General features: G+C 47.3%; 1 protein-coding gene across 1 annotated transcript in view; it reads right to left on the bottom strand.

Moving 5' to 3' along the window:
- amn1 (antagonist of mitotic exit network 1 homolog (S. cerevisiae)) overlaps positions 1 to 15,017 on the bottom strand; it is a 48,043-nt gene extending 33,026 nt beyond the window's left edge. The window contains exons 1-3 of the mRNA XM_086008624.1: positions 14,925 to 15,017; positions 14,633 to 14,765; positions 9,254 to 9,395 (exon numbers count right to left, since the gene is read on the bottom strand). Of these exons, the coding sequence (XP_085864750.1) occupies positions 9,254 to 9,395; positions 14,633 to 14,765; positions 14,925 to 14,998 (349 nt within the window). The 5' untranslated portion in view covers positions 14,999 to 15,017. The remainder of the gene's footprint in view (positions 1 to 9,253; positions 9,396 to 14,632; positions 14,766 to 14,924) is intronic.
- Positions 15,018 to 23,156: the final 8,139 nt, after the last annotated feature.

Here is a 23,156-nt window from a genome sequence, read left to right as displayed (position 1 = left end):
TCCTGCTCCAACGCCTCTCCACCGTCGTCCAGCTGGGTGGGACTGTACTCGCCTGGTTCCATTCTCATCTATCTAATCGTAGCTAGACAATCACCTGCAATGGCTTCTCTTCCCACTCCTGCTCCGTTACCGCTGGTGTCCCCCAAGGATCTATCCTTGGCCCCCCTCCTATTTCTCATCTACATGCTGCCCTCAGCGAAATCTTCCGAAAACACAGCATCAGTTTCCACAAGTATGCTGATGACACCCAGCTCTACCTCACCACTAATTCTCTCGACCCCTCCATGGTCTCTAAATTGTCAGACTGCTTGTCCGACATCCAGGACTGGATGAGCAGAAATTTCCTCCACTTAAATATTGGGAAGACTGAAGCCAGTGTCTTCGGTCCCCGCCACAAACTCCGTTCCCTAGCCACTGACTCCATCCCTCTCCTTAGCATCTGTCTGAGGCTGAACCAGACTGTTCACAACCTTGATGCCATATTTGTCCCTGAAATGAGCTTCTGACCAAATATCCGCGCCATAACTAAGACCGCCTATTTCCACCTCCATAACATCGCCCGTCTCCGCCCTGCCTCAGCTCATCTGTTGCTGAAACCCTCATCCATGCCTTTGTTACCTCTAGACTTGACTATTCCAACGCACTGCTGGCCGGCCTCCCACATTCTACCCTACGTAAACTTGAGGTCATCCAAAACTTGGCTGCCCGTGTCCTCACTCGAACCAAGTCCCGTTCACCCATCACCCTACATTCAGCTCACTGACCTACATTGGCTCCCGGTTATAGAATCATAGAATGGTTACAGCACAGGAGGCGGCTATTCGGCCCGTCGAGCCTTTGCAGGCTCTCTGCAAGAGCGCTTCAGCTAGTCCCACTCCCCCACCCTTTCCCCATAGCCCTGCAATTTTTTTCCTTCAGGTACTTATCAAATTCCCTTTTGAAAGCAGTGACTGAATCTGCCTCCACCACCCTTTCAGGCAGTGCATTCCAGATCCTAACCACTCGCTGCATAAAAATGATTTTCCTCACATCGCCTTTGGTTCTTCTGTCAATCACCTTAAATCTGTGTCCTCTGGTTCTCGACCCTTCTGTCATAGATACATAGAAGATAGGAGCAGGAGTAGGCCATTCGGCCCTTCGTGCCTGCTCCGCCATTCGATGAGATCATGGCTGATCCTTTAATTCAGTATCCCGTCCCCGCCTTCTCTCCGTAACCCTTAACCCCTTTTGCCCGTAGAAATATATCTAATTCCCTCTTAAATATATTTAATGAGCTGGCGTACACTGCCCTCTGTGGCAATGAGTTCCACAGGTTCACCACTCTCTGAGTGAAGAAATTCCCCCTCATCTCTGTCCTAAATGGTTTAGCCCTTATCCTTAAATTATGTCCTCTAGTTCTGTTCTCACCCGCCAAGGGAAACATTCCTTCTGCATCCAGTCTGTCTAGACCTGTCAGAATTTTATACACTTCTATGAGGTCCCCTCTCAATCTTCTAAACTCCAGTGTGTACATCCCTAAACTACATAGTCTCTCCTCATAGGTCATTCCCGCCATTCCTGGTATCAGCCTGGTGAATCGCCGCTGCACCCCCTCCATGGCAAGAACATCCTTCCTCAGATGAGGCGACCAAAACTGTACACAGTACTCGAGGTGTGGTCTCACCAGTGCCCTGTACAGCTGCAGCAAGGTATCCCTGTTCCTGTATTCTAACCCTTTTGCTATGAAGGCCAGCATACCGTTTGCCTTCTTGACCGCCTGTTGCACCTGCATGCTCGCCTTCAGTGACTGGTGTACAAGAACACCCAGGTCTCTCTGTACTTCCCCCTCTCCCAATCTATTGCCATTTAAATAATAATTTGCCCTCCCGTTCCTGCACCCAAGGTGGATAACTTCGCACTTGTCCACATTATAGTGCATCTGCCATTTATCCGCCCAATCGCCCAGTCTGTCCAAATCGCTCTGGAGCTTCCTGGTCTCTTCCTCTGAGCCCACCCCCCCTCCTAGTTTAGTGTCGTCTGCAAATTTGGAAATGCTGCATCCGACTCCCTGATCCAGGTCATTAATGTAAATTGTGAACAGCTGGGGGCCCAGGACAGATCCCTGTGGTACCCCACTTGTTACTGCCTGCCATTCAGAAAATGAGCCGTTTATTCCAACTCTCTGTTTTCTATCTGACAGCCAGTTCCCTATCCACGCCAAAACTTTCCCCTTTATCCCATGAGCCTCAATTTTCCATGCTAATCTTTTATGTGGGACCTTATCGAAGGCCTTTTGGAAGTCCAGGTACACCACATCTACTGGCTCTCCCCCATCTATTCTACCAGTTACTCCCTCAAAAAATTCCAATAGATTAGTCAAGCACGATTTACCCTTTGTAAATCCATGTTGACTCTGTCCTATCCTGTCCCCATTTGCTAACTGTCAATGGAACAGTTTCTCTCTATCTACTCTGTCCAGACCCCTCATGATTTTGAACACCTCTATCAAATCTCCTCGCAACCTTCTCTGCTTCAAGGAGAGCAACCCCAGTTTCTCTAGTCTATCCACATAATTGAAGTTCCTCATCCCTGGAACCATTCTTGTAAATCTTTTCTGCACCCTCTCTAAAGGCCTTCACATCCTTCCTGAAGTGTGGTGCCCAGAATTGGACACAATACTCCAGTTGAGGCCGAACCAGTGTTTTATAAAGGTTCATTATAACTTCCTTGCTTTTGGACTCTATGCCTCTATTTATGAAGCCCAGGATCCCGTATGCTTTTTCGACCACTTTCTCAACCTGCCCTGCCACCGTCAATGATTTGTGCACATATACCCCCAGCTCTCTCTGTTCATGCACCCCCTATAGAATTGTCCCCTTCAGTTTCTATTGACTCTCCTCGTTCTTCCTACCAAAATATATCACTTCGCACTTTTCTACGTTAAATTTCATCTGCCACGTGTCCTCCGCCCATTTCACCAGTTAAGCAACGCCTCGATTTTAAAATTCTCATCCTGGTTTGCAAATCCCTCCATGGCCTCGCCCCTCCCTATTTCTGTAACCTCCTCCAGCACCACAGCCCCCCATAGATATCTGCCTTCTTATAATTGTGGCCTCTTGCACATCCCTGATTTTAATTGCTCAACCATTGGTGGCCGTGCCTTCAGCTGCCTAGGCCCCAAGCTCGGGAATTCCCTCCCTAAATCTTTCCTCCTCTCTACCTCTCTTTCCTCCTTTAAGACGCTCCTAAAACCTACTTCTTTCATCTGCCCTAATTTCTCCTTATGTGGCTGTGCCAAATTTTCGTCTTATAATGCTCCTGTGAAGTGCCTTGGAACTTTTTACTACGTTAAAGGCGCTATATAAATGCAAGTTGTTGTTGTATTCCGAAAGATACTATCTGCAGCTGTGGAGCAGAGGGCAATGCTGCTGTCCATTGGCCCTATACCAGTCAGCCATCTTCCCCCAAACTCCATGTTTCAACCCTAATCAAAGTCAAAAGTGACATCCTCTGTGACTGTGGTGCACTATCCCTTCTCACCTTTATTTCAGTCGTTTTTAAACATGGTTTAAAATTTAAAGGGACTGTGCATGAAAAATATAATTAGAGGGAACATTGCTGGAGACTCTTAAGCACACAGCAGCGAGAGCGGGACTAGAGGCCAGAGGCAGGGATAAAAGGAGCAGCAACCCGAGGCCCAAGACCAGCAGCGAGAGCGGGACCCAAGGCGAGGATAAAAGGAGCGGCGACCTGAGGCCCAAGACCAGCAGCGAGAGCAGGCCCCAAGGCCAGGATAAAAGGAGCGGCGACCTGAGGCCCAAGACCAGCAGCGAGAGCAGGCCCCAAGGCGGGGATAAAAGGAGCGGCGACCTGAGGCCCAAGACCAGCAGCGAGAGCAGGCCCCAAGGCGAGGATAAAAGGAGCGGCGACCTGAGGCCCAAGACCAGCAGCGAGAGCAGGCCCCAAGGCCAGGATAAAAGGAGCGGCGACCTGAGGCCCAAGACCAGCAGCGAGAGCAGGCCCCAAGGCGAGGATAAAAGGAGCGGCGACCTGAGGCCCAAGACCAGCAGCGAGAGCAGGCCCCAAGGCCAGGATAAAAGGAGCGGCGACCTGAGGCCCAAGACCAGCAGCGAGAGCAGGCCCCAAGGCGAGAATAAAAAGAGCGGCGACCTGAGGCCCAAGACCAGCAGCGAGAGCAGGCCCCAAGGCAAGGATAAAAGGAGCAGCGGAGGGCAAAAAAAATAATCAAGGAGTAACATCACAGGACAGCAGGTAGGTGATTGGTAGGTATTACAATTTGTTCTCTCTCTAAGCTGGGGCAGTGGTTTAAACTAAGAGCTGAGGAACTATTACTATTATTTTATTAAAGTAAATAACTTAACTAGATAAACTAATTAATTAATCCAATTATAAATAATCATTTGAATAAAAACTTTAATTAAATTAATTCAGGCTATCAATAAACAAATAAATAAAAAAGGCTCGAGATGGCAGGGCAGGCTATGTCGGGACTGTAGTCTGTGGGAGTTTGTGGACAGCGAGACTGTCCCGGATTCCCACATCTGCAGCAAATGTCTCTGCCTTCAGTCACTTTGGCTCAGAGTCATTGAGCTAGAGTGAGACACACTTCGAAACAGAAGAGGGGGGAATTATTTCTGGACAGTTTTATCCAGAATACAGTCACACCCCAGAGGAAAGCACAGGTTCAGGAAAGGGAGGGTGTGACTGTCAGGGAGCCGGGTAGCAAGGACTTAGGAGAGGTTGAGGAGGAGGTCCCGCAGACACTGGTCCGATGTACTCGCTACCTGTGAGGACAAGGAGAAAGACTGCGGGGAGGACAGCCACAATGCAGGCCAAGGCACCGTGGCTCAGGTGGCTGTCCAAAGGGGGGGAGCTGGAAGGAAGAGCAGAATAGAAATGTGGTAGTGATAGCAGATTCTAGACACAAAAGGCATCAAGGGGTATGGGGAGAGAGCGGGAATATGGTATTGAGATAGAGGATTAGCCATGATCATACTGAACGGCAGAGCAGGCTCGAAGGGCCGAATGGCCTACTCCTGCTCCTATTTTTCTATATTTCTATAATTAGGGGGATAGATAGCATCTTCTGCAGCCACGAACAAGAATCCCGAAGGGTGCAGTGCCAGAGTAAGGGATATCTCGTGGCGGTTGGAGAGGAATTTGGAAAGGGAGGGAAAAAATCCAGTTGCCGTGGTCCATGGTGGAACAAAACGAGATAGGTAGGAACAGGGAGGAGGTCCTGCTGACGGAGTATCATGAGTTAGGAGCTAAATTAAAAAGCAGGACCTCAAGGTGGATTATTGCCCGAGCCACGTGCAAATTGGCATAGAAACAGTCAGATCAGGAGAATTAACACGTGGCTAAAGGACTGATGTGGGAAAGGAGGTTTCCTTTTCATGGGACACCGGCACCAGTACTGGGACAGGAAGCTGTACGGGCTCCACCTGAACCGGGATGGGACCCGTGTCCTAGTGGAAAGGGTAAACAGGCATGTTGCAAAGGCTTTAAACTATTAAGACGGGGGGGGGGGGGGGGGATCTACAAGAAATGAAACCAGCCTAAATATAAACAAAACTGGAAAGGGGAGCATAGGAGAGAATAAAGTAGAGGACATTGATGGCCAGGGAATAAATACAGCTATAGAACAGGAGTATAAAAAGATGGTTAAAATAAAGTGAGAGGAACGGCTATTAAAAATTAGTTAAACTGTCTGTACAGCAATGCACATAGTGTCCGTAATAAAACAGGGAAATTGGAGGCAATAATACGTTGCGAGGAACCAGACATAGTAGGGATTACTAAAAACATGGCTACAGAAAAATCAGGACCTGGAATTAAACATTGCAGGGTATAACATATTTAGACAAGATGGAGGGGGAAAAGGGGAAGGTGAAGTAGCTGTACTTATTAGAGATAACATAATGGCAATAGAAAAAAGTGACGCAGCAATCAGCAAGACAGAAATAGAATCCATGTGGATAGAGATAAAAGATAATAAAGGATTAATCACACTAATAAGGGAGGTGGAGGAAGAAAGAATAAGGAAATTAGTAAAAAACATAGAATAATCATGGGGCGATTTCAACTACCCAGATATTATTTGGCCAGAAGAGGTAGGGAAAGGGGAAAAGGGAATGCAGTTCCTACAATGTGTGCAGGACTCCTTTCTAACCCAATATGTAAAAAGCCCAACAAGGGAGGATTCGCTATTGGATCTAGTAATGAGTAATGAACCAGAGCAGTTAAGAGATGTAAACGTAGGGGAACATCTAGGCAATAGTGACTATAATATAATACGCTTTAAGAAAATAACTGAGAAGGACATAAGCATGACGAATACCAGGGTAACAGATTGGAGAAAAGTTGATTTTGAGGGGCTGAGAATACATTTGAGAAAATAAAATGGATAACAATATTGGCAAACAATGATGTAGAACAGCAGTGGGAAACATTTAAAATGGTGTTCAAGAGAGTCTGGGGAAAATATATTCTGCTAAAAAACAAGAACAAGCTCAACGCTAATGAGACACCATGGATGAATAAAGACATTAGGGAAAAATTGAGGGTAAGGAAAGAGGCGTACACCAATTACTGGACAGCAAGGAGAGCATGACAAGAGAGAATACGAAGAGATTAGGAGAAGTCAAAAAAAATTAGGAAGGCAAAGAGGAACTATGGAATTAAATTATGAAGGAACATAAAACAAAAGAGAGTAAAATATTTTACAGGCACATAAATTTAAAAAAGTAAGTTGGGATAAGAATAGGGCCACTAAGGGATGGACAGGATAATATCACAGGCAATGAAAGAGAGATAGCAGAAATATTAAATAATTACTTCCCTTCAGAATTTACCAGGGAGACAGAACAGGTGGATATGACATCGGATGAGGAGATTAGAAATGAGTTAACTGCATTTAAAATAAAGAGAAACATTATATAAACTAATCAAATTCAAAAAGAGGTTAAAACCCCTGCTCCAGACAGATTACATCCACGCATTTTAAAAGAATCTAGGGAAGAGATAGCAGAGGCATTACTACACATACTTAATAATTCATTAGAACAAGGTGTAGTGCCAGACGACTGGCGGATAGCTAATGTAATACCTATTATTTAAGAAGGGAGATAGAACATGTCCAGGGAACTAAACCAGTCAGCTTAACATCTGTGGTAGGAAAAATAATGGAATCCCTACTAAAGGAGAAAAAAGAACACCTAGAAACCAAAAATATAATAGTCAACATGGATTTCAAAAGGGAAATTCTTGCTTGATCAACCTCACTGAAGTTTTTGAAGAGGTAACAGAGAACAGACAAGGGTAGTGCAGTAGATGTAACTTGTCTGGATTTTCAAAAGGCCTTCGATAAGGTACCACATAATAGACTAACGAATAAGGTCAGAGCATGCGGAATCAGGGGACAAGTAGCAGAATGGATAACTAGCTGGCTTCAAGACAGAAAGCAGAGTAGGGGTAAAGGGTAGCTGTTCAGAGTGGCAGAAGGTGGGAAGTGGTATTCCACAAGGATCAGCGCTGGGACCACTGTTATTCACAATTTAAACTTTGGAATCAAAAACACAATTTCTAAATTTGCGGATGACACCAAATTGGGAGGGGATAGTCAATACTGAGGAGGACTGCAACAAATTACAGGAGGACATTAATAAACTTGCAGACTGGGCAGATAATTGGCAAATGAATTTCAACACAGATAAATGTGAGGTGAGAAAAATAGGGAGGTCACATATTACTTGGAAAATACAAATCTAAATTAGGTAGAGGAGCAAAGGGATCTCAGAGTACAAATCACTAAAAGTAGCGACACAGGTTAACAAGGCCATAAAATAAGTAAACCAAGCACTAGGGTTTATTTCTAGAGGGATAGAATTGAAAAGCAGAGAAGTTATGTTTACCTTGGTTAGACCACACTTGGAGTACTGTGTACAATTCTGGTCAGCATATTATAAAAAAGGAGATAGAGGCACTGGAGAGGGTCTAAACACGATTTACAAGAATGATACCAAGTGCGAGGGTATACCCATCAGGAAAGGATGAACAGGCTGGGTCGCTTTTCTCTTGAAAAGAGAAGGCTGAGGGGTGACCTAATGGAGGTCTTTAAAATTATGAAAGGTTTTGATAGAGTGGATACAGAGAGAATGTTTCCACTTGTGGGGGAAGAGCAAAACTAGAGGCCATCAATATAAGATAGTCACCAAGAAATCAAATAGGGAATTCAGAAGGAACTTCTTTACCCAGAGAGTGGTGAGAATGTGGAACTCGCTACCACACGGCGTGGTCGAGGCGAATAGTATGGATGCATTTAAGGGGAGGCTGGACAAACAATGAGGGAGAAGGGAAGAGGGTTAAGCTGATAGAGTTAGAGGAGGAAAGCTGGGAGGAGGTTCGAGTGGAGCTTAAATGCCAGCATGGGCTGGTTGGGCCAAGTGGCCTGTTTCTGTGCTGTATATGCTATGTAGTCATATGTAATATCAGAAATCCATGGGCCTGGTCTCGTCACCTGGAGACCAGTTAGTTAATGGGCTCATTTTTAAACAAATGCTCACTGGTCTTATCCTGGAATATTGTGATGCCTCCCAAGGACACATAAAAGGGGAGGGAAAAAAGTGTCTGGGTAGTGCTTCAAAGTACCCTAACATTCTATATTCAAAATACTTAAAACTTATCTTCTTTTAAATATACAGGCTGGGTCCTCTGCTTATCCAGCCAGTGATGAGCTTTCCTGGGGATGGGAGGCACCATATCAGCTCAAGGTTGGTCTGAAATCAGGTTGGCCTTTGTAGTCAATGGAGCGGATCTAAATTCCTCCCTATTGGTGACACCAGGGAGCTGCCGACTAGTGAGGCGGATATGTGACCTGCTCAGGTAAAATTTCATTTGTTTTTTTAAAAAGCTGCATAATTTTTACTTTCCTCCCCCTTTAATAACATATTTGAACATTACCAGAACGTGCTGGGAGCCTTTTAAAATGTATAATATTCACATCACCAGGTGATCTGTTCCCAGGCCACTGGAAACTGTGGGAGGCACAAGCAACTACTGGAGCATACATGGAAATGTGATCATTTCATTCCCACCGAGAATAGGACATTTACAGTCACTGTTACTTTTTTAACCAATTTAATTTCACCGCCTCAAAATCTTGTCTTCACAGAAGATACTGAAGTACCCGGTTTTGTCCTCAATTCCTTCCCCCTCCCCGTTGCGTTCAAAATGAGCTCTAAATCCAAAATACCTTCCGAGGTTATAGACAGCTTGTAGTCGCTGGAACTCAAGTTGATTTCCCTTAGTTGGGTGCAAATCTGAAGCATGACCAACCCATGATCTGTAATGTCACAGTCGCGGAGGTCCAGTTTCTGGAGTCCTGGGTGCAAAACCTGCATGTAAATCACCTACTATCAGTACACAAGTTAATGCTGTATTGGAATGGAGAACAATTCTTAAGTGATAACTGAAACTACGCAACAAAAGAAGTGCTCTACACTGCTTAAGGTTAGATTGCAGAGTTCTTGTGGGTGAGGCAGCGCAAGAGTACAGAAGTTATTCAGGAAGGATTTAATTGCTCCACCAATAGCATAGTAGGTAAAAGCAAATTAGCCACACAGACTAGATGATCTCTGGAGCAAAGCACCTTGGGGGGGGTGGGGGGGGGTCAGATAACTAAAATTTGCCTCCCACGCTGAGGGGGGGAAAAATTAGGGCTCCCCTTCTGATCGCTATATAGTGACTACTGTTGGAAAGTGTGCAAGCATGGACATTGGGTGAGGACAAGATCAGGCTTTGCTGTGATAGAAACATAGAAGATAGGAGCAGGAGTAGGCCATTCGGCCCCTCGAGCCTGCTCCGCCATTCAATGAGATCATGGCTGATCATCTAAATTCAGTACCCTGTCCCTGCCTTCTCCCCATATCCCTTGATCCCTTTAGCCTTAAGAAATATATCCAACTCCTTCTTGAATATATTTAATGAATTGGCCTCTACTGCCTTCTTTGGCAGAAAATTCCACAGGTTCACCACTCTCTGGGTGAAGAAATTCCTCCTCATTTCAGTCCTAAATGGCTTACCCCTTATCCTTAGACTATGACCCCTGGTTCTGGACTCCCCCGCCATCAGGAACATCCTTCCTGCATCTAGTCTGTCCAGGCCTGACAGAATTTTATAGGTTTCAATGAGATCCCCTCTCAATCTTCTAAACTCCAGTGAGTATAAGCCCAATCGACACAATCTCTCCTCATACGTCATTCCTGCCATCCCAGGTATCAGCCTGGTGAATCTTCGCTGCACTCCATCCATGGCAAGAACGTCCTTCCTCAGATAAGGCGACCAAAACTGCACACAATACTCAAGGTGCGGTCTCACCAAGGCCCTGTACAACTGCAGCAAGACATCCTTGTTCCTGTACTCAAACCCTCTTGCTACGAAGGCCAACATACCATTTGCCTTCCTAACTGCCTGCTGCACCTGCATGCTTACCTTCAGCGACTGGTGCACAAGAACACCCAGGTCTCTTTGCACTTCCCCCTTCTCCCAATCTATTGCCATTCAAATAATAATCTGCCTTCCTGTTTTTGCCACCAAAGTGGATAACCTCACATTTATCCACATTATAGTGCATTTGCCATGTTTCTGCCCAATCACCCAACCTGCCCAAATCGTACTGGAGTTTCACAACATCCTCCTCACAGCATACCCTCCCACCCAGCTTTGTGTCGTCTGCAAATTTGGAGATATTACATCCAATTCCCTCGTCCAGGTCATTAATGTATATTGTGAACTGTTGGGGTCCTAGGACCGATCCTTGCTGTACCCCACTAGTCACTGCCTGCCACTCGGAAAACGACCCGTTTATTCCAACTCTCTGCTTTCTATCCGCCAACCAGTTCTCTATCCAAGTCAATACCTTGCCCCCAATTCCCGTGTGCCTTAATTTTGCACGCTAATCTCTTCTGCGGGACCTTATCGAAAGCCTTCTGAAAGTCCAAATACACCACATCCACTGGTTCTCCCTTATCTATTTTACTAGTTACATCCTCAAAAAATTCCAGATTAGTCAAGCACGATTTACCTTTTGTAAATCCATGTTGACTTTGTCTGATCCTGTCGCTGCTTTCCAAGTGCTCTGCTATTACATCTTTTATAATGGACTCTAGCATTTTCCCCACTACTGATGTTAGGCTTACCATTCTATAATTCCCCGCTTTTTCTCTACCACCTTTTTTGAATAGTGGGGTAACATTAGCCACCCTCCAATCCATGGGTACTGTTCCAGAGTCTATCGAGTTCTGGAAGATGACCAGCAATGCATCTACTATTTCTAGGGCCACTTCCTTAAGTACCCTGGGATGTAGATTATCAGGCCCTGGGGATTTATCGGCCTTCAGTCCCATCAATTTTCCTAACACCATTTCCCTACAAATACTGATTTCTTTCAGTTCCACCCTTTCATCAGGCCCGATGTTCCCCGGCATCTCTGGGAGGTTATTTGTGTCCTCCTTTGTGAAGACAGAACCAAAATATGTATTTAGTTGGTCTGCCATTTCTTTGTTCCCCATTATAAATTCCCCTGATTCTGTCTGCAAGGGACCTACGCTTGACTTCACCAATCTTTTTCTCTTCACATATCTATAAAAGCTTTTACAGTCAGTTTTTATGTTCCCTGCAAGCTTACTCTCATATTCTATTTTCCCCTTCTTAATTAATCCCTTTGTCCTCCTTTGTTGAATCCTAAACTGCTCCCAATCCTCAGGATTATTGCTTTTTCTGGCCAATTTATATGTCCTCTCCTTGGATCTTATGATATCCCTTGTTAGCCACGGTTGAGTCACCTTTTTTGTTTTATTTTTATGCCAAACTGGGATGAACAAATTCTGTAGTTCATCCATTCGGTCTTTGAATGTTTGCCATTGCCTATCCACCGTCAACCCTTTGAGTGACATTCCCCAATCAATCCTACCCAACTCGCTCCTCAGACCATCATAGTTTCCTGTATTTAAATTTAGGACCCTAGTCTCTGAGTCAACTACTTCATTCTCCATCTTAATGAAGAATTCGATCATATTATGATCGCTCCGACCCAAGGGGCCTCGTACAACAAGATTGCTAATTAATCCTTTCTCGTTACATAATACCCAGTCTAAGATGGCCACATAGAAGATAGGAGCAGGAGTAGGCCATTCGGCCCTTCGAGCCTGCTCCGCCATTCAATGAGATTATGGCTGATCATCCAAATTCAGTACCCTGTGATATACCTATCAATTCAGTCCATGAAAAGCGACGAGTTAAGGTAGTAACTATAGGTTTTTATTGGCTAAATAACAGAGCCCACCCTCGTGGGTGATCGGTTCCAACAAGGAAGAATACTAGCCACCTTTATACCTGGGCAAGCAGGCGGAGCCATGGGCGGAGTCAGCTGAGGTCAGCCCAGGTATAACAGCGTGCGTGGCAAGAGGTAACCTTGTGTAGTGATAACAACAGTGTAAACAGTGATAACAACAGTGTAACAATAGTGAACGGTTGTGAACAATAACAGTGGTTTACCACACCCTGTCCCTGCCTTCTCCCCATATCCCTTGATCCCCTTTAGCCTTAAGAAATATATCCAACTCCTTCTTGAATATATTTAATGAACTGGCCTCCACCGCCCTCTGTGGCAGAGAATTCCACAGGTTCACCACTCTCTGGGTGAAGTAATTCCTCCTCATCTCTGTCCTAAATGGCTTACCCCTTATCCTTAGACTGTGACCCCTGGTTCTGGACTCCCCGGCCATTGGGAACATCCTTCCTGCATCTAGTCTATCTAGTCCTGTTTGAAACTTATAAGTTTCAATGAGATCCCCTCTCATTCATCTAAACGCCAGCGTGTATAAGCCCAATCGACCCAATCTCTCCTCATACGTCATTCCTGCCATCCCAGGTGTCAGTCTGGTGAATCTTCACTGCACTCCCTCCATGGCAAGAACATCCTTCCTCAGATAAGGCAACCAAAACTGCACACAATAACTGCACACAATACTCAAGATGTGTTCTCACCAAGGCCCTGTATAACTGCAGCAAGACATCCTTGTTCCTGTACTCGAACCCTCTCGCTACGAAGGCCAACATACCATTTGCCTTCTTAACCGCCTGCTGCACCTGCATGCTTAACTTCAGCGACTGGTGCACAAGGACACCCAGGTCTCGTTGCACTTCCCCTTCTCCCAATCTATTGCCGTTCAAATAATAATCTGCCTTCCTGTTTTTGCCACCAAAGTGGATAACCTCGCATTTATTCACATTATACTGCATCTGCCATGCTTCCGCCCAATCACCCAACCTGTCCAAATCATACTGGAGTTTCTCGGCATCCTCCTCACAACACACACGCCCACCCAGCTTTGTGTCGTCTGCAAACTTGGAGATATTACATCTAGTTCGCTCATCTAGATCATTTATTTATAATATATATATATTGTGAATAGCTAGGGTCCTAGGACCGATCCCTGCGGTAGCCCACTAGTCACTGCCTGCCACTCGGAAAAAGACCCGTTTATTCCAACTCTTTGCTCCCTGTCTGCCAACCAGTTCTCTATCCAAGTCAGTACCTTGCCCCCAATCCCATGTGCCTTAACTTTACACGCTAATCTCTTATGCAGGACCTTATCGAAAGCCTTCTGAAAGTCCAAATACACCACATCCACTGGTTCGTCCTTATCTATTCTACCAGTTACATCCTCAAAAAACTCCAGTAGATTAGTCAAGCACGATTTACCTTTTTGTAAATCCATGTTGACTTTGTCCAATCCTGTCACTGTTTTCCAAGTGCTCTGCTATTACATCTTTTATAATGGACTCTAGCATTTTCCCCACTACCGATGTTAGGCTTACCGGTCTATAATTCCCCGTTTTCTCTCTACCACCTTTTTTGAATAGTGGGGTAACATTAGCTACCCTCCAATCCATGGGAACTGTTCCAGAGTCTATCGAATTCTGGAAGATGACCAGCAATGCATCTACTATTTCTAGGGCCACTTCCTTAAGTACCCTTGGATGTAGATTATCAGGCCCTGGGGATTTATCGGCCTTCAATCCTGTCAATTTCCCGAACACTGTTTCCCTACAAATACTGATTTCTTTCAGTTCCCCCCCTCTCATTAGACCCTATGTTCCCCGACATCTCTGGGAGGTTATTTGTGTCCTCCTTTGTGAAGACAGAACCAAAGTATGTATTTAATTGGTCTGCCATTTCTTTGTTCCCCATTATAAAATTCCCCTGATTCGGACTGCAAGGGACCTACACTTGACTTCAATCTTTTTCTCTTCACATATCCACCCAACACTTGGGACAGCTGTCAACACCACTGTCTAGGTTCACAGGTAATGAATGGCACCCAGCTAAATATTCCCCCATACCCACAGAACGGTTTCGCCGTCTCTTAACAGCACTGACACCGGCACCAGGTCGTTCACACTGGATGGTTGTATCTAGCAGCACCAATGCCTCCAATGGCAAAGGTGTTGTTAGAAGCAACCTTGTAAGGTAAAGAACACATTGGTCAGCTGCTGACCGAGAATGGAAAATATATTTTATAAAAGAATGTTACCTACATTATGTAAAACAAGCCACCTTTTTGCTCACCTGACGCATGTTCGCATCTGTAATAATCCCCTGTAAGCTCATCATTCTAATTAATTTGTCTTTCAGGTTTGGTGGCAGACTTTGTACATCAGTGGAATACCTCGGGAGCGACTTTACCAGAGAGCAAATGCATCTGGAAATGAACAAAAATATCACACGGCAAGATTATGTCCAAAATCAGAGACAAGGCACGGGAAGGGCGGATGGTGGGGGAGTGGGAAAGGATGGCCAGAGAGTGTGAGTGAGGAGAAGCCGGGCCGGGGCGACCCACGGGGAATACAGGCGCACTCACAGGTGAAGCAGGGAGGAACCGTCCATCCCGGCCGCCCGTCCCGCACAATAACAACCGTCACCGCGGAGGATCATGGGAAATGGAGGCCGGGCCGCGCGGGGCTCATGGGAAATGGAGTCCGGGCCGCGCAGGGGTCATGGGAAATGGAGTCCGGGCCGCGCGGGGGTCATGCGAAATGGAGTCCAGGCCGCGCGGGGGATCATGGGAAATGGAGTCCGGGCCGCGCGGGGATCATGGGAAATGGAGTCCGGGCCGCGCGGGGGATCATGGGAAATGGAGTCCGGGCCGCGCGGGGATCATGGGAAATGGAGTCCGGGCCGCGCGGGGATCATGGGAAATGGAGTCCGGGCCGCGCGGGGGTCATGGGAAATGGAGTCCGGGCCGCGCGGGGATCATGGGAAATGGAGTCCGGGCCGTGCGGGGGTTCATGGGAAATGGAGTCCGAGCCGCGCGGGGATCATGGGAAATGGAGTCCGGGCCGCGCGGGGATCATGGGAAATGGAGTCCGGGCCGCGCGGGGGATCATGGGAAATGGAGTCCGGGCCGCGCGGGGATCTTGGGAAATGGAGTCCGGGCCGTGCGGTGGATCGTGGGAAATGGAGTCCGGGCCGCGCGGGGGATCGTGGGAAATGGAGTCCGGGCCGCGCGGGGGATCATGGGAAATGGAGTCCGGGCCGCGCGGGGATCATGGGAAATGGAGTCCGGGCCGCGCGGGGGTCATGGGAAATGGAGTCCGGGCCGCGCGGGGATCATGGGAAATGGAGTCCGGGCCGTGCGGGGGTTCATGGGAAATGGAGTCCGAGCCGTGCGGGGATCATGGGAAATAGAGTCCGGGCCGCGCGGGGATCATGGGAAATGGAGTCCGGGCCGCGCGAGGCATAATGGGAAATGGAGTCCGGGCCGCGCGGGGGATCATGGGAAGTGGAGTCCGGGCCGCGCGGGGATTCATGGGAAATTTAGTCCGGGCCGCGCTGGGGATCATGGGAAATGGAGTCCAGGCTGCGCGGGGGATCATGGGAAATGGAGTCCGGGTCATGCTGGGAATCATGGGAAATGGAGTCCGGGCCGCGCTGGGGATCATGGGAAATGTAGTCCGGGCCGCGCTGGGGCTCATGGGAAATGGAGTCCGGGCCGCGCTGGGGATCATGGGAAATGGAGTCCGGCGGGGCCTCAGATGGTGAGCTTCCCAGTGAGGGATTTATATTCGGACGCAAGAGCGAGGCCGAGGCTAATCCGTTGAAGCCGCCGGTGGGTGGATCTATGGAAGCGGGTTTCCTCTCTCTTTCCAAGGAGCGAGTGAGTGCTGGCCTGGCAGTGAGGGTGCAGGCTGTCCACTGGGTCCGGAGCCTACTCCAACCCACCCTCCATGTTCTGCCATTTCAATAGGGCAAGCTGATAAAAACGCAAACAAAATCCATGCTCACCACTATGGAGGGAATGCGTGCACCCAAAACATAGCAGGCTTAAAATCAGTTCTAGCCGTTAAAACAGACATTGTTGGCGAGGTCAAGAGAAGACAATAGGGAAGAGATTTCAGGACAAGCTCCCACACACAGCAGTGTGTTAATGACCAGATAATCTGTTTTAGTGAAGTTGGTTGAGGGATAAATATTGGCCAGGACAGCAGGGAGAACTCTGCTTGTATTTAGAAATGTAGAGCATAGAAAAATACAGGAGGAGGCCATTCGGCCCTTCAAGCCTGCTCCGCCATTCAATATGATCATGGCTGATCCTCTATCTCAATACCATATTCTCGCTCTCTCCCCATACACCTTGATGCCTTTTGTGTCTAGAAATCTATCTATCTCCTTAAATATATTCAGGGACTTGGCCTCCACAGCCTTCTGTGGTACAGAATTCCACAGGTTCACCACCCTCTGAGTGAAGACATTTCTCTTCATCTCAGTCCTAAATGTCCTACCACGTATCCAGAGACTGTGACCCCCCTCGTTCTAGAGCCCCCAGCCAGGGGAAACATAAACATCCTCCCTGCATCCAGTCTGTCTAGCCCTGTCAGAATTTTATACATTTCAATGAGATCTGTAATATATATACCTTTAAGGGGGGAACTATCTTTTACAGCTCATGTATACTGCAGTACCGGCAGTGACCACACCTGTATATAGCACTGAGTAGTAATCTGTACAGATCAGTTCCAGTGTGAGCCACGTTGAGTAAACACCTGTTGTACCGTTCTCCTGCAGCCTGTGTCTTATTATACACGGACACAACATTGGCGACAAGGCAAGTTCGAACCTACCTGCAACTCTGCATCACCTCCCGGGGATTTGTTTCTGGAGATCAGTGGATTGGAGGTCAAGGCCAGAGACTCGGGCGTCGACCACGGGCAACTGCCCAGTCATCCAGCAGAGACTCGAGAATTGCGGGGGAGGCTGTCGAGAGCCAGGCTTGGCTTTCCAGTCGAGGTGATCCAGCGAAACGGGCTGGCAACAGGTAGTGCGCAGACCCTTCCCGGACAGCGGCGGGCTAGAGCCCGACCGAGCGGCATAGCAAAGGGCCAAGCAGCGTCGATGGGGGAAAGAGAGAGAGGGCAGAGCGCACAGGGCGCAGCCGGTGTTCAGGGGCCGAGCAGCTTCGAAGAGAGGGAGAGAGAGACGCACAGAAATCCGCGAGGCGCCGCCATTGCCATGAGGACCGCCGAGAGCGGCGTTGGCAGCAGCGCAGGAGAAGCGTGCGAAACCTACAGGGCGCTGCCATTGCCACGAGAACCGCCGGGACCAGCGTTGGCAGCAGCGGGGGAGGAAGGAAAGCGCGGGAGACGCCATTTTAAGCCATTGGGAGACGCCATTTTAAACCACACCCAAAATGCCGAAGAGTGGCAGTATCACCACATTTGACAATGAAGTCGAAGATTGGACTACATATCTCGAACGAATAGAGGTATACTGCAAGGCAAATGAGGTGTCAGATGACAAGAAAGCGTCGGTATTGTTAAATTTAATGGGTGCAAAGAAGTATGGTTTATTACGAAATCTAGTAATCCCAACGAAGCCAATGGAAAAGAGTTTTGAAGACATAGTAACGATACTACAGGAACATTTAAACCCCACACCGCTGCTGATAGCAGAAAGATTCAAGTATCACAAACGGAACCAGCATAAGGATGAAAGCAATGCTGATTATTTAACAGAACTGCGCAAACTATCGAAACACTGCCAGTTTGGAGCGGGACTGGCAGATACCTTAAGGGACAAGTTTGTGTGTGGGCTTCAAAGTGAAGGAACCCAGAAACGGCTTTTATCTGAAAAGGACCTTACGCTGGAAAAGGCTTTCAGCATTGCGGTATCATATGAAGCAGCAGCACGGGGCGCTGCAGAGATACAACAGAGACCGCAAGAATATGGCACAAACGAAATGTCATATGGAACAGAGAAGTGCTATCGCTGCGGCAGAACAACACACGACCAGAATGATTGCTGGTTCAAAGACAAAGTGCGCAGACAGTGTGGAAAAGTAGGACGCATAGCACGAGTCTGCAAGTCGGGAAAGAAAACCAGCAATAAGAAACCTACCAAAGGAAAGTACAAGAAGGTACATAAGATGATGGAGAATAGTTCAGACGAACAAAAGAGTGATAACGACTCCGAAAGCAGGGAACTGAGTTGCCTGAAACTACATAATGTGATCACAATGGAGGATCACCGAACCATTTGGGTCACTCTGAAGATAGCAGGAGTCCAGGTAAAGATGGAATTGGACACAGGATCAGCCCTAACAGTCATAAACCGACGGGACTATGAGCGGCTATTCTCACACATACCCTTGAGAGACACAAACATTATTTTGAAGACGTACACGGGGCAAAAAGTCTACCCCAAAGGAAAAATAAGGGTGACCGTTATATATAACGGTAAGGAAACACCAAAACTAGACCTGTATGTATTGCAAGATGGAGGACCACCATTACTGGGACGTGAATGGATCCGGAAAATACAACTGGATTGGCATTCCATACAGGCACTGACTGTGGCTGACAAAAAGGATGACGACGTCACACCTGGGCGACTGTCAAAGATCCTAACTGACGTGAAAGAAGTGTTCCAGCAAGGACTCGGAACACTAAAAGGCATGACAACGACGATTAAAATTGAAGAAAACGCAAGCCCAAGACCTTATGCGATCCGCCCAGCCGTCGAAGCAGAGCTGGAGAGTCTGGAGAGTCTGGAACGTTCAGGTGTACTGTCCAAGGTAGACTGGAGCGAGTGGGCTACACCCATCGTCCCTGTGATGAAAAAGTCGTTGAGCAGCACGCCTGGGGAACCAAGGAAGGTTCGCATCTGTGGGGACTTTAAGGTAACAGTGAACCCGGTCCTTCACACCGTACAATATCCACTTCCGCGGATTGAAGATATTTTCGCCTCGCTATCTGGAGGGAAACGCTTCACTAAGATTGATCTGGCCCAGGCGTATCTGCAAATGGAGGTAGAAGAAGCATCAAAAAAATACCTCACAATCAACACCCATAAAGGTCTCTACCAATACAACCGGCTGGTATTCGGGGTAGCATCAGCTCCGGCTATTTGGCAGAGGGCAATGGAACAAGTCCTGCAAGGGATCCCAGGGACCCAGTGTTATTTGGATGACATCCTGGTCATGGGCGAAATGACAGTGATCACCTTGCCAACCTGGAGCAGGTGCTCACTAGATTGCAGGAATATGGGCTCCGAGCTAACCGCCCCAAATGCGAGTTTTTTAGAAAACAGATCTCGTATTGTGGCCACGTTATCGATAAAGAGGGGTTACATAAGTCCCCAGAGAAGATTGAGGCAGTAGTCAAGGCTCCAGCACCAGAAAATGTGTCACAACTGAGGTTGTTCCTCGGGCTGGTAAACTACTACCATAAGTTCTTGCCAAATTTGTCTACAATACTACACCCACTGAACACCCTACTGCAAACTGGGGTGCCATGGAAGTGGAGTGACGAATGTAGACGAGCTTTCCAGAAGAGCAAAACACTAATCACATCACATTACAACCCAGCATTACCAATTCGGTTGGCATGTGATGCGTCACCCTACGGCATTGGAGCAGTGCTGTCGCACAAATTCTCGTACGGCTCAGAGAGGCCAATAGCCTTTGCGTCACGATCACTAACCTCAGCCGAGCGTAACTATGCCCAGATTGACAGGGAGGCCCTCAACCTAGTGTGGGGAGTGAATAAGATCAATCACTATCTGCACGGGCAGAAATTCACCTTGCTGACTGATCACCAGCCTCTTGTCTCCATTTTTAATCCGAAGAAGGGCGTTCCGGTGATGACTGCGCAGCGACTACAAAGATGGTCACTTTTTCTAGGGGCGCACCACTATGAGATTGAATATAAGGGCACGAAACAGCATGGAAATACTGATGGGCTATCACGCCTGCCACTGCCTACTGCAGAGGAAGCACCAGCAGTGGATCCTGTCGAAATATTCCATTTGACTCTAGTTGAATACCTACCGGTAACTAACGCTTGTATCGAAAAGGAAACCCGAAATGACCCGACACTGTCTCGGGTATATGATTTGACGGTGAAGGGATGGCCAGCACATGGCGACTCACTGTTGCCAGCATTCTTGACAAGGAGAGAACAGCTGTCAGTGTGCCGGGGGACCTTGATGTGTGGATCCCGAGTGGTAATTCCACCCAAGTTAAGGGATAGAGTGCTCAATGAGCTTCATGAGGGTTATCTGGGAGGGGTAAAAATGAAAAGCCTAGCCAGGGCTTATGTGTGGTGGCCGGGAATCGATAAACAAATCGAGGACCTGACCAAGAGCTGCTCAGGATGCCAGAAAGTCCAAAATGCACCACCACAGGCCCCTCTACACCCATGGGAGTGGCCGTCATCTCCATGGCAACGGGTGCATATTGATTTTGCTGGTCCATTCATGGACTCAATGTTTTTAATAGCTGTGGATGCGCACTCGAAATGGCCTGAGGTCATCAAAATGTCCTCCACCACCACGGAGAAAACTATTGCAGTCCTACGGACCATTTTTGCCAGGAATGGCTTGCCAGAACAGATTTGCTCCGACAACGGACCATAGTTTGTGTCCGAAGAGTTCCGGAGGTTCTTGAAAAAGAATGGGGTAAGGCATTACACATCCGCCCCGTATCATCCAGCCACAAATGGATTGGCTGAGAGGTTCGTACAAACCTTTAAGAAGGCAATAAAGGCTATGTACAATGACAACATTCCGCTGCAGCACAAGGTGGACAATTTCCTGTTCGCCTACCGGAATGCGACACATGCAGTCACCAACCAGGCCCCAGCCATGATGTTCTTTAACCGAAGGTTAAGATCTCGCCTGGATTTGCTCAGACCAAACGTACGAAGAGATGTTGAGAGTAAGCAATTCCAGCACATCCATGAGAAGCCAACAAGGAGCTTCAATGTAGGGCAACCAGTCTTGGCCCGCGACTACCGAACAGAAAAATGGCAGCCAGGAACGATATGCACACGGCAGGGCCCACTAATGTACACAGTGGACGTTGGGGAGAGCATCGTGAGACGCCATGCTGACCAGATCCTAGAGTCACAGGAACAAGTCAACCCCATGCCTCGCCCATACGTACCTGGTGATGAACCCGACGTACAGGTCGCATCTACCCCAGAAACAGTAGCATCGGAAGCTGATGAACCAACCGACGACGGGGCCAGAATCGCCTCCGCACCAAGAGCAAGACACTCGGGAAAGGCACTATCCAGAAAGGATCAGGAAGCCTCCCCAAAGACTGAATATATAAATAGACTATTTTCAGCTAATGTTGCATGTTAAAAGTGTTAATTGTAATTAGTTTGATATTTAATTGTTAAATGAGTGTTATGGTACTGTTAATCTAAAAGGGGAAGAATTGTAATGTATATACCTTTAAGGGGGGGAACTATCTTTTACAGCTCATGTATACTGCAGTACCGGCAGTGACCACACCTGTATATAGCACTGAGTAGTAATCTGTACAGATCAGTTCCAGTGTGAGCTACGTTGAGTAAACACCTGTTGTACCGTTCTCCTGCAGTCTGTGTCTTATTATACACGGACACAACAAGATCCCCTCTCATTCTTCTAAACTCTAGTGAATACAGGCCTAGTCGATCCAATCTCTCCTCATACAACAGTCCTGCCATCCCAGGAATCAGTCTGGTGAATCTTCATTGCACTCCCTCTATGGCAAGTCTATCCTTTCTTAGGTAAGGAGACAAAAACTGCACACAGTATTCCAGGTGTGGTCTCACCAAGGCCCTGTATAACTGTAGTAAGATATCCTTGCTCCTGTACTCAAATCCTCTTGCAATGAAGGCCAACATACCATTTGCCTTCCTAACTGCCTGCTGCACCTGCATGTTTGCTTTCAGTGACTGGTGTACAAGGACACCCAGGTCCCTTTGTACATCAACATTTCCCAATCTATCACCATTTAAGTAATACTCTACCTTTCTGTTTTTCCTACCGAAGTGGATAACTTCACATTTATCCACGTTAGGAGGAGGTCATAGACTTAGGTAGCAGTGGGGAAATTAAAAACCAGAGCGTGTCAGGAAGGGGCAGAAGGTATGGAGTAAAAGGTAAAGTAATAAAAAGGGCAAAAGCAGGAACTAAGTGTCACAAAACATCTTTGAAAGTTCTCTATCTGAATGCACGTAGCATTCGTAACAAAATAGACGAGTTAATGGCACAAATAACTACATATGGGTATGATCTTGTGGCCATTACAGAAACATGGCTGCAGGGTGACAATGCCTGGGAATTAAACATACCAGGTTATTTAACGATCAGGAAGGACAGGCAGGAAGGAAGGGGCGGTGGGGTGGCTATGTTAATAAAGGAAGGAATCACTGTAATACAGAGAAATGATATTGGGTCAAAAGATCAGGATAATGAAACAGTTTGGGTGGAGGTAAGGAATAATAAGGGGAAAAAAACACTAGTGGGCGTAGTCTATAGGCCTCCGAACAGTGGCAACTCTGTTGGACGGAGTATCAATCAGGAAATAGTTGAGGCTTGTAATAAGGGAACATCTATAATTATGGGGGATTTTAACTATCATATTAATTGGACAAATCAAATTGGGCAGGGCTGCCTTGAGGATGAGTTCATTGAGTGTATTAGGGATGGGTTTCTTGAGCAGTATGTAACTGAACCGACCAGGGGGCAAGCAACCTTAGATCTGGTCCTGTGTAACGAGACAGGATTAATTAAAAATGTCCTAGTAAAGGATCCCCTTGGA

Source organism: Somniosus microcephalus, chromosome 16 (assembly GCF_052327205.1).
Source record: "Somniosus microcephalus isolate GS21.2 chromosome 16, FLI_Smic_1.0, whole genome shotgun sequence".
In the NCBI taxonomy this organism is placed as follows: domain Eukaryota; kingdom Metazoa; phylum Chordata; class Chondrichthyes; order Squaliformes; family Somniosidae; genus Somniosus; species Somniosus microcephalus.
This window is presented reverse-complemented; position numbering and strand designations above follow the sequence as displayed.